At 42.5% G+C, this 18,366-nt stretch overlaps 1 protein-coding gene across 1 annotated transcript in view; it reads left to right on the top strand.

The window, feature by feature from the left end:
- ABCA4 (ATP binding cassette subfamily A member 4) overlaps positions 1-18,366 on the top strand; it is a 145,274-nt gene that overhangs the window by 72,476 nt on the left and 54,432 nt on the right. Inside the window, exons 16-21 of the mRNA XM_057528069.1 lie at positions 1,336-1,540; positions 10,663-10,728; positions 13,265-13,354; positions 15,135-15,309; positions 17,007-17,138; positions 18,080-18,219. Coding sequence (XP_057384052.1) covers positions 1,336-1,540; positions 10,663-10,728; positions 13,265-13,354; positions 15,135-15,309; positions 17,007-17,138; positions 18,080-18,219 — 808 coding nt within the window. The remainder of the gene's footprint in view (positions 1-1,335; positions 1,541-10,662; positions 10,729-13,264; positions 13,355-15,134; positions 15,310-17,006; positions 17,139-18,079; positions 18,220-18,366) is intronic.

The following is an 18,366-nucleotide window of genomic DNA, read 5'->3' as shown; positions in this document are numbered from 1 at the left end:
ATTGCCTTAGAGACCTCTTCACAATGCCCAAACAACCCTGTCTTTTTCTCTAATTGTTTTCAAATGATCTATTTACACCCTCTCATAACCAGGCTAAATAGCTTCTAAGCCCTGTAGGGTGAAAATTTCCTTGTCCTCCAGAATCTCCCTATCCGTACTTCTTTGTACAATGCAGTTGAGAAAGGACTACCACTGGCTTCTCGTTGGGGAAAATCTAAGTCAAACTTGTTCTCACGACTCAAACTTATTTGGCTCTAGTGTTGCCAGGGCATCTGCCTTTTATTTCTCATGTTAAATAAGAATTAATTGCTGTCATTTATGGCACCCAATTTTCCAACATGATCACAAAGGGCAAGAAATCCTTATGACTCAGCCTGTAGGCAGAGCTGGACTATCTTGGTACACTGCATAGACAGTTGGTACTTTGAAGCCACAACTAGTTTCTTGTGTGTGGGTCTACCAGGAAGCTATAGTTCTGGAAGCTCTGTGGACCAGGGCTGGGCTGAGATTTTTTTTAATGGTTTTTGTGAACATATAGCTAGAGAATCCCTTCCTTCTGCAGAGAGACACTCTGAACACCACCGTGGGTCCTTCAAACTAGAGGTAGGTCACCCAGCAGAGCAAGTGGGAATAGCTCATCCCTCTGCATGTGCTTATGTGCTTTCTGCCATGCCATGGACCACCTGTGGGGATGTGGATGGGGAACTTCCTCTTCAGACTTCCTTCTGTATGCCACCTATTCAGTTACTTGGGCTCTCCAAGGAGAACCTAAGAAAATGATTGTCCCCAGTCTGGAGATGGGAAAAAGTGATAGTCAATGTAACCTGAGGGCTTTTTGGCTGACAGAGGTCAGGAGGTCATGAGACCATCCCCTGCCTAGCCCTCTAGCTTGCCCTAGAACACTGATGACTTTATGGACACTTCTAATGGGATTCTCACAAAGCAGCTCAAGTAAGCTGCTTTGTTCTACCAAAAACTATAAGATCTTAAGAAAGAGGTAGGAAGAAGGGGGGAAAGTTAGGAAGATAAACATGAAGACCTTTGGTCCTTTGCTGTGTTATGCTATGTGGTTTTGTCTTCTCCTGTATACTACTGTGTTCCATTGGACAGGTGAGAGGTGGCCCAGTGAGTATTGGGTGGGGGTCCCTGAGGCCTGAAAGGTATTCCCAGAATTATATTCCTGTGGGAAGACTGCCTTACCCACTCCCTGGGGTGGTCTTACACCTGGATACAACATGGATCCTCTTTTGGCCCTCCTCCCTACCTTGTAGATTTCTGTTGGGTTGGGTAAAGGACCCTCTGCTCATCTTTCATGCCCTTTTTGCCCCACTGCAGAGCCTGCTGTCTCCTGTGGCATTTGGGTTTGGTACTGAGTACCTGGCTCGCTTTGAAGAGCAAGGCCTGGGGCTACAGTGGAACAATATTGGGAATAGTCCCATGGAAGGGGATGAATTCAGTTTTCTGATGTCCATGAAGATGATGCTTATTGATGCTGCTCTGTATGGCTTGCTTGCCTGGTATCTTGACCAGGTGTTTCCAGGTAAGTGTCCCCCTCCACAGGGTAAAGGTAATTAGGTTCTTCAGATCCCCAGCCTCCCCTTTTCATCTAGTTTAAGTCTTATTCCAGTATCCCATACTTTTGGATTGGAAGAATTAATATTGCTAAAATGGCCATACTTCCCAAAGCAATATACAGATTTAATGTGATCCCTATCAAATTACCCATGATATTTTTCACAGAACTAGAACAAATAATCCTAAAATTTATATGGAACCATAAAAGACTCAGAATTGCCAAAGCAATCCTGAGGAAAAAGAACAAAGCTGGAAGCATAACCCTCCCAGACTTCAGACAATACCACAAAGCTACAGTAATCAAAAAAGCATGGTACTGGTGCAAAAACAGACATATGGATCAATGGAACAGAATAGAGAGCCCAGAAATAAACCCACATACTTACAGCCAATTAATCTTTGACAAAGGAGGCAAGAATATACAATGGAGAAAAGACAGTCTCTTCATCAAGTAGTTTTGGGAGAGCTGGAGAGCCACATGTAAATCAATGGAGTTAGAACACACTCTCACACTATACACAAAAATAAGCTTAAAATGGCTAAAAGACTTAAATATAAGACATGATACCATAAAACTCCTAGAAAAGGATATAGGCAAAACATTCTCTGACATAAACCATAACAATGTTTTCTTAGGTTAGTCTCCCAAGGCAAAAGAAATAAAAGCAAAAACAAACAAATGGGACCTAATCAAACTTATTAGCTTTTGCACAGCAAAGGAAACCATAAACAAAACAAAAAGACAACCTACAGACTGGGAGAAGATGTTTCCAAACAATGCAACTGGCAAGGGATTAATTTCCAAACCATACAAACAGCTCGTACAACTCAATAACAAAAAACAAACAACCCAATCAAAAAATGGGCAGAAGACCTAAATAGACATTTATCCAAAGAAGACATACAGATGGCTAATAGGCACATGAAAATATGCTCAACATTGCTAATTATTAGAGAAATGAAAATCAAAACTGCAATGAGGTACCAGTGAGAATGGCCATCATTAAAAAGTCTATAAATAAAAATGCTGGAGAGGGTGTGGAGAAAAGGGAACCCTCCTACACTGTTGGTGGGAATGTAAATTTATATAGCCACTATGGAAAACAGTATGGAGGTTCCTTAAAAAACTAAAAATAAAGTTGCCATATAATCCAGCAATCCCATTCCTGGGCATATATCTGGAGAAAACTATACTTTGAAAAGATACATGCACCCCAATATTCAAAGCAGCACTATTTACAGTAGCCAAGGCATGGAAGCAACCTACATGTCCATCAACAAATGAATGGATAAAGAAGATGTGGTACATATATACAGTGGAATAATACTCAGCCATAAAAAAGAAGAAAAGAATGCCATTTGCATTGACATGGATGGGCCTAGAGATTGTCATGCTGAGTGAAATAAGTCAGACAAAGACAAATATCATATGATATTGCTTATATGTGGAATCTAAAAAAAATGGTACAAATGAACTTATTTACAAAACAAAAATAGACTTACAGACATAGAAAACAAACTTATGATTACCAGAGGTGATAACAGGGTGGGGTGGGGAGAGATAAATTAGGAGTTTGGGGTTAACATATACACAATACTATGTGTAAAATAGATAAACAGCAAAGACTGTGTAGCACAGGGAAGTATATTCAGTATCTTATAATAACCTATAATGGAAAAGAATCTAAAAAAGTATATATATATATGTGTGTGTGTGTGTGTGTGTGTATGTATGTACACACACATATATAGCTGAATCACTTTGCTGTTCACCAGAAACTAACGCAACATTCTATATCAACTATACTTCAATTTTCAAAAAAATCTTATTCTTTCTAAGGTCTTTCAACTTGGACTCTCAGAACCCTCATTTGAAACTTAAGTCCAGGAACCAAAAATCCATCAGTGAATGCTGTTGGCTCGACTTTAGAAACAGATTCAGAATCTGATCCCTTGTCACCACCTCTACACAACCTTCCCAGTCCAAGCCTCCTTCTTCTGTCATCATCTCCTACCAGTCTGTTTTCCACACTATGCTATGTTCAGAGAGATCCTTTCAGAATCTAGGTCAGATGGTGTCAACCCTCTGTTCAAATTCTTCAGAAGATGGCAGTGTAGGGAGATCCTGAACTCACCTCCCCTCATAGACATGTGAGTCTACAGCTACATATGGAGCAATTTCCTCTTTAAAAAAAACCTAGGGCTTCCCTGGTGGCGCAGTGGTTGAGAATCTGCCTGCTAATGCAGGAGACACGGGTTTGAGCCCTGGTCTGGGAAGATCCCACATGCCACGGAGCAGCTGGGCCCGTGAGCCACAGCTGCTGAGCCTGCGCGTCTGGAGCCTGTGCCCCGCAACGGGAGGGGCCGCGATAGTGAAAGGCCCGCGCACCACGATGAAGAGCGGTCCCCGCACCGCGATGAAGAGTGGCCCCCACTTGCTGCAACTAGAGAAAGCCCTCGCACGAACCGAAGACCCAGCACAGCCAAAAATAAATAAATAAATAAATAAATAAATAAATAAATAAATGTTTAAAAAAAAAAAAAACCTAAAGTCTAGCTGAGTGATGGCTACACATCAGGCAAAGGAGAATAAAAACACATCAAAGTGGGTAGGAGAGTCTAGGATACAATCTCACCATAAGCCCCACTCTTGGCACAGTGACCCACAACCAGGAGGGATCTCAGAACCCAAAGCTTCTCCATGAGGAACAAAGTGTTCAAACCCCACATCAGGCATCCCCACTTTTAAGACATGCACTTGAGATATGAGCCCCCAAAACATCTAATTTTGAAAACCAACAGGGCTCACATCCTGAGACCCACAAGATGGTAGCAATCTAAGAAATGCCACTTAAAGGGCGTATGTGCTCAGACTCACCTGTCCAGGGCCCAGCTTAGAGGCAGCTGATTGAGTCCAGGCTTAAAATGAAGGAGACTCACCTACTTATACTGAAGTGTTAGCCTGAGGGGCAGGCATCTAATTTAACACACACATCTGGTAGCCTGCTGGAATATTCTCTGTGGACAGAGACTGGAGGGTGCCATCTCTGTGCTCTCCCTTTGCTTGCTCCAGAGCACCAGTGTCTCCCGGACAGAAGCCTTTACACGTATCTCATGCCCTGAGTTTTGCGGCTGCCTCTAAGGAGATACCTCTTCATCTCCTGGCTCTGAAGGCTAGGGGAGCTTGTGTTCCTGGTCACTTGGGACTGTAATAATTGGTGTCACCCAGAAAGGAGCTCATACCCCTATCTGGTGACCTGGTTTTTGTGACTGCTGCCAGGGGACACCTTAATATCCCCTGACTCTGGTGGCCAGTGGGACTTATGCTAGTGGATCCTACAGGACTGTAATCAATGAAGAAAGAGTTCTTAAACAGCTATCACCACCAGGGCACAGTAAGAGGCAACAGACTCAGGAGCTAAGTCTTTCTGTGAAGAAGGCCTATTAGCTAATCCTCATGATTGTGGCCTAAGGGATAGGCTTCTAATTGAACATGCGTCTCGGGGTTAACTGTAACCCTTTCCAGTCCTCGGAGTGTGGGCACTATCTTTGTGTTCTCCTTTGCCATGCCTCAGAGCGTCAGTGTCTCCTGGAAGGGATCTTTACATGCATGTGGTACCTGATTTTTGCAGCTGACATCCAGAGGACATCCCTTGATTGCCTGACTCTGAGGGTGGAGTAGCTTGGATTCTTGGGTTCCATGGAGTGTGGCAATCAGAAGGATGGTTCTTGGCAGGCTACCACCCACAGGGCACTGCACAGACAGTGGACTGCAGAATACACACCAATTTTTCTGTGAGGGGCTGCTTTGCTTGTCCTGGAGCTTTGGACTAAGGGGAAGGCTTCAGGTTTGGCACATATTTAGTGGCCTACAGAGCTGCTCTCAAGGAACGCAGGCTGTGGATGCCATCTTGGCACTCTCACACTGCTCTACTCCAGCTCACCAGTATCTCCCAGAAAGGAGTTTATGCACTTGTCTGGAGCCTGGAGTTCTGTGATTGCCACCCAGGGGACACCTCCAGATCATCTGGCTCTGGTGACCAGTGAGACTTATGTTTGTGGCCCCTTAGGAATGTATACATTTGCATATTTGTAAAAGCTGCTGCCCAAGGGTCTGGCTTCCAGTCACCTGGCATCTAGGTGCTGCTGTCCTCCCCTTTGAGACACTGACAGGTCTTGGTACATCCTCAACTACCAGGAGCTATTAAAAATATAATAGGTTGCTTGGACAAACACAGAGGTGTGAGGGACAACTAGAGCTGGGGTAGGGCTGAACAAAAAGTTTCATCTGCTACATCAAACCACTCCTTCAAGACTGGGAGAAGTGATTGTTTCATTTACTGTATAGAAGCCAACACAGAGAGTCAAACAAAATGAAGAAACAGAGGGATATGTTACAAATGAAAGAACAAGATAAAACTTAAGAAAAAAAAACTTAATGAAATGGAGATAAATAATTTACATGATAGAAGTTCAAAGTAATGGTCATAAAGCTGCTCACCCAAACTGGGGAGGAATAGATGGACAAGGCAAGAACTTCAACACAGAGATGGAAAATATAGAAGGTACCAAATATAAGTCACAGAGCTGAAGAATGCAATAACTAACTGAAAAATACTCTAGAGGGGCTCAACAATAGACCAGATGAAGCAGAAGAAAGGATAAGTCAACTGAAAGACAAGGCAATGGAACTCAATCAGAGTAGCAAAAAGAAAAAAGAATTTTAAAAATGTGAAGATAGCTTAAAGGACTTACAGGATAATATCAAACAGACTAACACTTACATTATAGGCCTCCCAGAAGGAGAAGAGAGAAAGGGACAGAAATCTTATTTGAAGAAATAATGGCTTAAAACTTCCCTAACTTGGGGAAGGAAATAGTCATTCAGATACAGGAAGCCCAGAGAGTTCCAAAAAAGATGAACCCAAAGAGACCCACGTCAAGACACTTTATAATTAAAATGTCAAAGGCTAAAGACAAGGAGGGAATATTAAAAGGAGCAAGAGAAAAACAACTTGTCATGGACAAGGGAGCCCCTGTAAGACCATCAGCAAATTTTTCAGCACGAACTTTGCGGGCTAGAAAGGAGTAGCACAATATATTCAAAGTGCTATAAGAAAACAAAACAAAACAAAAAACTTCCAGCCAAAAGTCCTCTCTGGCAAAGTTACTATTCAGACTTGAAGGAGAGAGAAAGCGTTTTCCACAAGCAAAAGCTAAAGGAGTTCACCATCACTAAACTGGCCTTATAAGAAATGTTAAAGGGATTCCTTTAAGCTGAAAAGGAAGGGTGCTAATTAGTAACATGTGAAAGAATAAATATCACTGGAAAAGTAAATATATAGTAAAGGTAGTAGATTAACTACTTATAAAACTAGTAGGAAGGTTAAAAGACAAAAGTAGTAAAAATAACTGATTACAATAATTTGTTAAAGGATACACAGAGGAAAAGATGTAAAATGTGACATCAAAAACATAAAATGTGGAGGGGAGGGTAAAAATGTTGAGCTTTAGAATGGGATCAACTTAAGTTGTTATCAACTTAAAACAAACTGTTACAGGTATAAGTTTTTATATGTAAGCCTCATGGTAACTACAAAAATCTATGAGTACATAAAAGAGAAAGAGAAATGAATCTAACTAAGCATACCACTAAAGAAAGTTCTCAAACCACAAAGAGAATAAAAGAAGAAGAAAGGAACAGAGAGGAACTACAAAAACAGCGAAAACAATTAACAAAATGGCAATAAGCACATACCTACTGATAATTACTCTAAATGTAAATGACTAAATTCTTCAATCAAAAGATAGACAGTAACTGAATGGATAAAGAAAAACAACAACAAGACCCATTTATATGCTGCCTACAGCAGACACAATTTAGGTATAAAGACAAACAAAGACTGAAAATGAAGGGATGGGAAAAAATATTCCTTGGAAATGGAAACCCAAAGTAGCTATTCTTATATCAGACAAATAGACTTCAAAACAAAGACTGTAATAGGAGATGAAGGAAGGCATTGCATCATGATAAAAGGGTCAATCCAACAAGAGGATATAACATTTGTAAATATTTATGCACCCAACATAGAAGCACTAAATATGTAAAGCACATATTAACAGACCTAAAAGGAGAAATAGACAGAAATATAATAGTAGTGGATTTTAATATCCCACTTACATCAATGGATAGACCATCCAGATGGAAAATCAATAAGGAAACATTAGCCTTAAACAACATGTTAGACCAGATGGACTTAACAGATACTTACAGAACATTCCATCCAAAAGCAACAGAATAAACATTTTTCTGAAGAGCACATGGAACATTTTCTGACATAGGTCATATGTTAGGCCACAAAACAAGTCTTAAGTTTAAGAGGGTTTAAATCATATTAAGCAACTTTTCTGATCACAATGGTATGAAACTAGAAATTAATTATACAAAGAAAACTGGAAAATCAACAAACATATGGAGATTAAACAACATGCTAAAATAACCAATGGGTCAAAGAAGAAATCAGATTAATAAAAAAATACCTTGTGACAAATAAGAAGTGGAAATGTTACATACCAAAATTTGTGGAATGCAGCAAAAGCAGTTCTAAGAGGGAAGTTCATAGCAATAAATGCCTACTTCAAGAAACAAGAAAAGTCTCAAATAGGCAACCTAACTTTACACCTCAAGAAGCTAGAAAAAGAAGAAACATAGAAGCCCAAAGTAGAAGGAAGGAAACAACCAAGATTAGAGCAGAAATAAATGAAATGACTAAAAAGGCAATAGGAAAGATCAATGAAACTAAGAGCTGGTTCTTTGAAAGGATAAAATTGACAAAACTTTAGTTAAACTCACCAAGAAAAAAAAAGAAGACTCTTCCAGACACAGTTTGCGAGGCCAACATTACCCTGACAGCAAAACCAAACACCACAAAAAAAGAAAACTACAGGCCGGTATCCCTGATGAACAAAGGTGATAAATCCTCAACAAACATTAGAAAATCAGATTCAATAATACATTAAAAGGATCATAACGCATGATCAAGTGGCATTTAATCCAGGGATACAAGAATGGTTCAATGTCCACATATCAATCAATGTGATAGACCACATTAACAAAATGAAACATAAAAATCATATGATCGTCTCAATAGATGCAGAAAAAGCACTTGACAAAATTCAGCATCCATTTATGATAAAATCTGTCAGCAAAGTGGGTACATAGAGAACATATCTCAACATCATAAAGGCCATGTATGACAGCCCCACAGCTAACATCATACTCAACAGTGAAAAGCTGAAAGCTTTTCCTCTAAGATCAAGAACAAGACAAGGATGCCCACTCGCCACTTCTATTCAGCATAGTATTGGAAGTCCTAGCCACAGCAATCAGACAAAAAAAGAAATAAAAGGCATCCAAATTGGGAAAGAAGTACAACTGTAACATTTGTAGATGACATTATTTTATATATAGAAAACCCTAAAAACGCCATCAAAAAAACTGTTAGAACTAATTTAAAAATTCAGTAAAATTGCAGAATACAAATTCCATGCACAAAAATCTCTTGCATTTCTTCACACTAATAATGAACTATTATGAATAACAAAAGGCACTCTATTACTCAGGAAACTCCAATGGTTTTAGGAGCTCTGTGCCAGGAAATGAGGACAAAGACCAAGTATTATTTTGTATTCTGCCACACAGCTCAACATATCTTTTTTCAGGGAGGAGGGGGGCTGAGGGACACAATTCAACCCATAATGATGAATTTGAAAAATACACTTGACCTTTCTCAGCCTCCATTTTTTTCTATCTCACTGGGCCATTAGAGAGAGAGATAATAAGTGCATATTAGATTGAAAATAAAATTTGTGCATTTTCAAGAGCTTTATTTTAGCCAACCTAAAGCTTTAATACGTTCAACCACTATGTACTAAGCAGCACCAACGTGTTAGGCTCAGCAGCACAGGTTCTGAGAAAAAAGGAGTGGGAAAGACTGACACAAGCCTGCCCTTGAGGAGCTTACAGTCTAGCACTGGCCATGAAAACACAGAATAACTATTAAATAAGCAAAGATAGTGTTCTCACAAAATCAACATTTATAGGCAGCAGAGCCTGCTAAGAGAACTGGACTAGAAATTTCGGAGTTTTTTCCTTGAAACCCAGGCAGATCCAGTAGGATGGGGTGGTTAAGATCAGTGGTATTAGAACCAGACTACCTATGTTGGAATTCTTGCACCTCTGTTAAATTAGCTGTGACCTTGGGCAGATGCTTCAAACTCAGTGTGCCTTAATTTCCTTATTGACAAGAATAGTAATACTACCTATCCCCTTGTGTTGTTCTGAAGATTAAATTATTTAGCACATAGAAAGCACTTACAGTTATGTCTGACACAGAAAGAGCATTCAACAAATGTTAGTGATTATCATCATTATTATTATTATCTGGTAACTGTTGAAAAGGGGTATGCTTGGGACTTCCCTGGTGGCGCAGTGGTTAAGAATCTGCCTGCCAAAGCAAGGGACACGGGTTTGATCCCTGGTCTGGGAATATCCCACATGCCACGGAGCAACTAAGCCCATGCGCCACAACTACTGAGCCTGCGCTCTAGAGCCCATGCTCTGCAGCAAGAGAAGCCACCGCAATGAGAAGCCCGCGCACCGCAACAAAGAGTAGCCCCTGCTCGCGGCAACTAGAGAAAGCCCACACACGGCAACAAAGACCCAATGCAGCCAAAAATAAATAAATAAATAAATTTATATTTTAAAAAATAACAATAAAATAGAATAAGAATATGTGAAAAAAATAAAAGGGGTATGCTTAGATTCTTTTTTGTTAGAAAACTAATGTTGGCCAAGATCATCAGTCTTAGTGTTGCCAGTTTCACCCCCAAAACATGACCTTTTGAATTAAAATATATTAGAAGAAGTAGTCTTGGAGGAAGCATGTGGATAGCCACGTAATGCGTATGAACTATAAATATCTACAGTTACAATCTGAGGTTCAGGAAGATAAATTCTAGATCTTATACAACCGTGGTAAGGTGGAACTACTTAGGCTTTTCTCTTTATTTGCCATCTATTTTTAGGGGACTATGGAACCCCACTTCCTTGGTACTTCCTTCTACAAGAGTCTTATTGGCTAGGTGGTGAAGGTAAGTGATTTTAAATTTTTTAATTAAAAAAAGAAAAATGAATGTTTGAAATTAGCTCCTTTGGCTCTGCATGGGATGTGTGTGCATTGTGGAGGTGGCTCTTACATGAAGTGTGAGATTCCTGATTAGTTAGCTGTCTGCTGGGGCCTCTGCTCCTTGGTGTAGCATCACAGCCTCTGGGAGCCCATATTTTGTGAGTCACTGGGCCAGGTTGATGGCTGAGCATTGATAAACCCTTGAGTCCTGTTCGTGCCCAGTAGATTAAGGCACACTCTTAAAAGAAGGCCAAACCACTTCAGGGTGCAAATAAGTTTTGCAACTTCCCAGTTTAAAGCAAACAGATCCAGAGAATCATAGAGGAATCTTTACATTCGTCTTCTGCTGCCTCCCCTCATCTGCTTTTTTATTCCTCTCTACTTTTTCAAATATAAATGAATTTATTTTCCCAAAGTAAGGGCCCATCTGGAGGCTGGGACAGAGCTGTGATCTTCAAGGCAAATACTCCCAAATTCTCTTAGTATTGGTCTTTCCTCTGGTTGGGAAAGAGGGTTAAAAGGACATTTGCCCAGAATGCATCCTAGATAAAATTTACCTTTCCTCCTGAATAGGATAGGAGGCCAAGGGAGAGTTCTAGAATTGGGGGGAAACCACAGACTCTTGTGAGGTATGAGGAGGCAGAGAAATTCCAGAGCTGAGAGCTGGGGACTCCCCTGGAGCTAGGAGTTTCTGGAAGCGAAGGAAATGCTTTGCAATCTGTTTGTTCCTCACCTACCTGCTCCTTACTTTGTACTATTGGGCCTGGGCCAGGATTTATCCTTTAAGCACTAAGATAGATGTTTGTTTTCTCTAGGCGATTAGCCTAGGACCTTTAAAAGTTTGGGGGTGGGGGGGTTGCCGTTTTTTTTAATGGTTCAAACAAACAGCACTTCAACAGCTCAGTTTGTTTGTTTGTTTTTTCCATTATGTTAGCTTGTCTGTCTTTCTTGTCTATCTATAAACTTTTAAATTTCCACTATAATAAAGTTATAACCCATCATAAATGGGAATTTTCAACACAGAAGTCTGTTCCTGGAATGTTTCTAATTTCAATGAATATCAGGCCTTGTGGGCATTTTTTCCCCTCTATAATCTCAGCAGATACGCTGCCTCTGAAAAAAAAAAAGAAAAGAGAAATCTTAAGACAAATGTGCTCCTTCAAAAATGAGTCATATTTTTGCCAACAGAAGCCAAATATTTTTCACCTGTCTCACAGGCTAGACTGAAATAGATTCCTAAATTTCTCTAAAATTAGAAAAGAGGTGAGTTTTTCCACCAAAACCCCTCCTTTCACAGATGAAGACATGGAGCCCAAGAGATATCCAGTGTCTTACCCAGTTCCCATTGTTCACTTGGGACAAAATCTGGAACTGCGACATACATTTCCTGGCAAGGAACTCACTCCAGTGACTAGGAGAATATCTCCCCCTGCTATTTTATTATTATACATTAGTGCAGTATGATAGCTAATAAAGAGATCAAAGGAACTGTGGGCAATAGATTTAAAAGTCCTTCAGAAAACAGAAGTACTGGAGGGGGCGGGTCCCTGACCACCAGGCCCATTACTCGCCACTCCACCACGCAACCTGCAAATCTACAGGCAGCGGTGTGGACAGAGAGGCCCTGGTTGGCTGCAGCATTGAAAAATTCACCCTGCTCACGTATGTGCACTTGAGGCCAGAGCCTTTAGATGCTTGGCGACAATGGTTTCCTCCTGCCCCTGCTTTCTTCTCTGGCTGGCTTGCTTTTCTGCTTCTCTTCCGCTTTCAGGATGTCCTGATATCCTTTTAAACCAAATGCCAAGTTTACAAAAAGTGCCTCTGTGGCAGGGGGTGGGGAGTGGGGGGTGGGGCGAGGTAGGTGTATGTGTGAGTGTGAGAACGAGTGTGTGTTTACACCACAATTCACAATTTGTGCAAGCCTGTACGTCAATCAGACTCAACTCTGGTATTAATCTCCAAATACTTGAATGCCCATAAAAGTAGATTTCTCAGGTAAACGATGTCTCAGTCTGGCTGCCCATCATATCAGCTTGAATGGACTTTTACTCAAGGTTCACCATGACTTTGACATGTTTTGGATTGGAGTGAAAAATACTGTTAACGAGCTAAAGAAAATTAACCCATTTCAAAGTTAATTTTTTGTTTTTTTTTTTTTTTTTTTTTAATCACAATGTCTGACATTGTGGGCTCCTCCTGGCATTTTGAGAGGATGTGTGAAACTCCTGTTACAAAACTCCCTCTGGGCTCAGCAAAGGTTGCCAAATCAGCCAGCTGGGAGGCCCTTCCAGCCACTGCCGGAACTTCACAGCCCCGCAGGTCAGAGGTTGGCAAAGCCTTGCTCAGGGCTTGTCCTGGGAATGCCAACTTGGCCTTCTGAGGGAACTGTGTTTTCCAGCTATGGTAGGAAACTCTGCTCCGCCTTCTTTTCCCCTCCTTTCCTGCCTTTCCTGATTCTCCTGTCTCACCAGGAGAGTAACAGTGGCTTCTGGTTGGTGCAGGGTGTTCAACCAGAGAAGAAAGGGCCTTGGAAAAGACAGAACCCATAACAGAGGAAATGGAGGACCCGGAACACCCAGAAGGAATAAATGGTAAAAACCTCAGTAAAGAATGCAGAACAGAGGCAAGGAAAAGGCTCAGAACACTGCACAGGGCCGGAGTAAAACACCTCATGACTGAGGTGAAGTGGAACCCAGGAAACTGACTGTCTCTGTTGACAAGGGTTAAACCTAATACCTTCTCAAGGGTCCAGCTGCACATGTGCGGAATGAATGGTCCAGCCAGACATTAACGCATATTTCCTGGAGAAAGCAAATCCAAAGTATGTGGTGTGTTTGTGCCCTTGTTAGGCAAACCCCAAGTGAATTGCACAAATGTGCTGACTTCCGAGGATTTAGCAAGAACAATAACTTGGGTCACTGGGTCTTAAAGCGGATATGAGCTATAAGGAAAGACAAAAATAAATGCTCCTGTGCACAGGGGGAAAGAGTCTAAAGGAGCTGACTACATTTCATTCGTGGTTTACAAATCTAGAAGTCCATTCATTCAAGCCATCAAAAGCCTTTCCTGACCGTGGAAGTTACCTAATAATTCCTCAACCCATGGACTAAGTTTGCAAGTGTTCCCCTGGCCTTTGCCTCCCTTACCTTCCCTCTTGAACCAGTTCTGTACTTACCCCCGCACCATGTTCTCTATTCCTTAAGCATATGAATTTCTCTAGAATTTCTCTGTGGGTACTAAATGCTCTTGCTATCCTCACCCTGGGTTTAGAGAGGCAGCATGGCCTCTGGACTTCACCTGATGTTGCATGAGAGGGTCCAGCCTCCATGCCTCTGGTCCATCCCAGGTGCCATTTCACAAAGCTGAGGTCACAGACCTGTGGCTCCTGTGGTTTCCAGTCAGCAGAACTTGTGGGAAGACCCTCCTCCCAGAATGTAATTCCAAGACCAAAATCAGGGGGTTGGGGGCTGGTCCCACCTCAGTTTTAGGCGAGACCAGGAGGCACAGAGAGAAGAAGCAACGGGATTTTTTTTTTTTTTTTGCAGGGGAGTAAGTGCTCAGAACTACAATATTACGATGACAAATTAAGTGACGCTGTATAGAGTGAACTAAAGCAGGGAGAGACTGGAGGACAGGCAGAAGTGAACACCAAGTGGACCTCACACAGTAGGGGGGTGTGGAAATCGAAAAGTGGAGGGACAGAGTTTGAGGGACGATAGTGAAGAAGAGTGGACTGTTCCACCCTAATTGGAGAAACTCTGGAGTTCTGAGGAGCAAGAAGTCAGTTTCAGTCAGAGTTGGCTCAAAGATGTGAGCCAAGGTGACCAGGAGAATGGCAGCTCCAAGAATGAACATAGGACAGTCTGAAGGAAAATGTTGTTTGGGGAAGAAAATGAGGAGCCTGAGCTGTTACAGGAAATCCATGAGGATTTCTAGCCCAGCAGACTATCAGAAATGAGGACCTGGGATTGAAGGCTGAGCTTAGGGCTAACTCTCCAGACAGACAGTGAGTGCGGTCTGGGTTTGAATCCCAGCTCTGCCACTCATAAGCCATGTGACCTTGATTGGACTCCTGATGTCTCTGTGTCTTAGGTTTCCTCAGTAATAGAAATGGGCACAGTAATATCTATTCCCCTAGGGCTGTAGTAAGGGTGAAATGAGGAAATCCATATAAAGCACTTGAAATAATGCCTGGCACAGAGTAACCTTTCAATAAATGTTGGACACTATTATTACCATTATTATTCTGTAGTCATCCTTACAAAGGTCATAGCTAAAGCCATGGGGGCAGAAGACAATAGTCTGAAGAAAGAACCTTGGGAAATGTGTACACTGAGGCATTGTTACATCATGTTCATTTTTTCCAACAAGACTGCTTCTTTGAACGTGAGCTCCCAGGCTTGGTTCCCGGGGTGTGTGTGAAGAATCTGGTAAAGATTTTTGAGCCCAGTGGCAGGCCAGCCGTGGACCGTCTTAACATTACCTTCTATGAAAACCAGATCACCGCGTTCCTCGGTCACAATGGAGCAGGGAAAACCACGACCTTGTGAGTCTCCAGTCATTTTCTGGCTCTCTTCTTCCTCTTTTAGCTTCAGTCTATTCTCTCCCACTGAATTTTAGTGACAAAAATGTGCCAATATTTGTGTCCCAGGAAGATGTAAAGCACAATGCAGTTTTCAAAGCTTATTCGCATATATTGTTTTATTTGATCCTCACATGAAATTGGGGACAGAGGTGGAGTAGTAAGTTTATTGCCCCCTTTGTGTCAGGGAAGTGGACATCCAGGGAGCTGAAGTGACTTACCCAAGGTCACCAAGTTGTAATGGTTCCCTGGGGGCGAGAGCCAGGTCCTCCCACAATTGTCTCTTGTCTTTGATGCTGCGAGCCGGCCTCCCTACCCCCAGCCTCCCCAGCATTACTGTCATGATGGTGGTGATAAAGTCATGGCCACCACCATCACATGCCCTCTGTCTGTAGAGCGCTACTTACTTTCAGAGAGCGTCCCTTTTCCTACCTATGAGGGTTGGTGGTAGTTCTGGAGAAAGTTAAAAGGGGCTGTGGGGTAACTGCCTGGCAACTGAAAACTAAGTTCAGGGAAGATGAAGGCTCTGCATGGACGCCTCAGGTCAGGAAGCTCCCCTCACTTTTCTAAGGGCCCTGAGCGTCATCTGCTGCGAAGGAGAACAGGGCCGGCTAAGGTTTCCCGAGGAGCAGCAGGGCAGGGAACCCATATGAACGCAGTCGTCAAGTCCTTTGGCTTCTTCGAGAGCCCCAGGAAGGAACAGCTGTGTACACCCTGCGTTGGAATGTTCTCTGAGGGCGGTTCCGTGTGAATGGAATGTGGGGCTGGTGCCATTATACTTGGTTCTGTTTCCCTCTAGTGGTGGATCAACCGGCCAGTTCAGAGGGCCTGAGATTGTATCTGGCTCAGGGACAGAGCTGGGAGGGTTAGCTGATTTCTCTCCTTGTTAACTAATACGGTCAGAGAGCCCCAAGCCCTGTTCAGGACCCCAAAGGCAAACACATTACTTCACGAATGTGAAATGCAATGTCCCCTGGTGGCTGGAACACAACATTTAATAAAAGTAATATAATATTTTGGAGTCTTCCTTTATTCTGGCACTGTTCTAAGTGCTTTACAGGTATTAACTATATTTAATCCTCCCAGAAAACCCCCATGAGGTGAGAGTCGTCATTTCCCATTTTACAAAATAAATCAACATTGCTATTGGGCTTTTTATTATTTTGGATCCAAAATTATTGTGGTGATAATTCCCAGGCCTGGGTTCAATCAGTTAATCAACAAATACATGTTGAACGCTTGGGCTTCTCAATAAGACCTTGCCTTTCGTAATGGTGACATCAGGCAAAACTTGGACCCATGGGCTGAATACCTTTAACTGAGCCCCCTACAGCGCCAGGAGCTGTGATGGCTGAGTTGGGGAGGGATCTCTGGCTGCAAGTGAGCATTCTACAGCTGGGAATCAGTGTACACCCATCAGTGCTTGCCTGAAAGAACTAGGAAATAAGTGAAGCAGAGAAGGAAGGCGGATGTGCTCATCCTCCTAGGGGCCTGGACGTACACACTGGTTCTAAGCCCCATACAGGAAACTGTTGGTTCCTGCAGCTGATGATGGTTAGGGTTTAATTGAGGGGCAGAATCACCGACCCTGGGGTGGAGGCTGCTGTCCCAAGGCCTTCCTAAAGGCCAGCCTTTCAACCACTGACTCCTGCGTTCGGCAGGTCCATCCTGACTGGTCTGTTGCCACCGACATCCGGGACTGTGCTCATTAGGGGAAAGGACATTGAAACCAGCCTGGATGCTATCCGGCAGAGCCTTGGCATGTGTCCGCAGCACAACATCCTGTTCCACCAGTAAGTAGAACAGGAACTGAGACCCTCCCCATGCCCTAACCTCACCTTGCCCTCCAACAACATGTTCTCTAGAGCGCAGCTGAGGGATGCCAGCTCTGGGGGCAGAAGGCGGTACTCTTCTTTGGCTTCCCCCACATTCGGGGTCCTTTGTCCTGCTTGCAATGAGAAAGTCCCTCCGAACATGTGACTGTGCCTCTGGCACTCAGAGCTGAGGTCTTCCTGCTCAGAAGGGTGGTGCTGCCTTCTCTCTGTCAGGGTGGCTGGTCCCGGGGCCCCTTGCTCAGTACTTGCCCAGAAGTCTGGTCCCTTTCAGGGACCAGAGAGGAGACCATCGCTCCTTTTTTCCTCTTCAGCCAGGCGTTAAAAACTGACTTTTGAGGAAGCTTTTCAGTTGCTTTTTCCCCAAACTTTTATTTCTTATCTAAAAAGTTATATACAGTCATTGAAGCAAAGAAGGAGGGAAGACAGGAAGGAAGAAAATATAGATTAAAACAAAAAAAAGTCACCTGTAATTTCACCAGCCATAGAAAACCACTGTTAACACCTTGATATATAATTTTTCAAACCTTTCTCTTATGCATGTATAGATATACATATATACTTTAAAATTATAAAGGAGAATAAAACTCTGCATACCATTTTGTAACCTGCTGTGTTTTTAAACCTAAGATATCATGAACATCTTTTCATGCTATTACATATCCTTCTATGCAGTAAGTTTTAATGTGTACATACTATTCCATTGTATAACGTGCTATTTAAGCTGTCTTAGATATTTTGGCGGGGTTGGTATCTTGTCTCATTTTTCTATTACAAACAACACCATGATGAACATTGTGATTGCTAAATCTTTGTGCTCATCTTTAATTATTTCTATGAGGTAAATTGCTAGAAGTGGAATTGCTGAGCACATTGCCTTTCTCATTGCCCCACCCCCATAGCCTCACAGTGGCTGAACACATCCTGTTCTACGCGCAGCTGAAAGGGAGGTCCTGGGAGGAGGCCCAGCTGGAGATGGAAGCCATGCTGGAGGACACAGGCCTCTACCACAAGAGGAACGAAGCAGCTCAGGATCTCTCAGGTGCTTGGTGTTGGGAAAAGACAGGGCTTCAGATGGCATATCCATGGTTTCCCAGCGCACAGGGCCTTGTGCATATGCATGTGTGCATGTGCGTGTACGTGTGTATATTCTTAGGCTTATAACAGGAGAGCTCCTAAGGGTTGGAAC

Source organism: Balaenoptera acutorostrata, chromosome 1, assembly GCF_949987535.1.
Source record: "Balaenoptera acutorostrata chromosome 1, mBalAcu1.1, whole genome shotgun sequence".
In the NCBI taxonomy this organism is placed as follows: Eukaryota; Metazoa; Chordata; class Mammalia; order Artiodactyla; family Balaenopteridae; genus Balaenoptera; species Balaenoptera acutorostrata.
The sequence above is the reverse complement of the archived record's forward strand: the minus strand, read 5'-3'. Positions and strand labels throughout refer to the sequence as shown.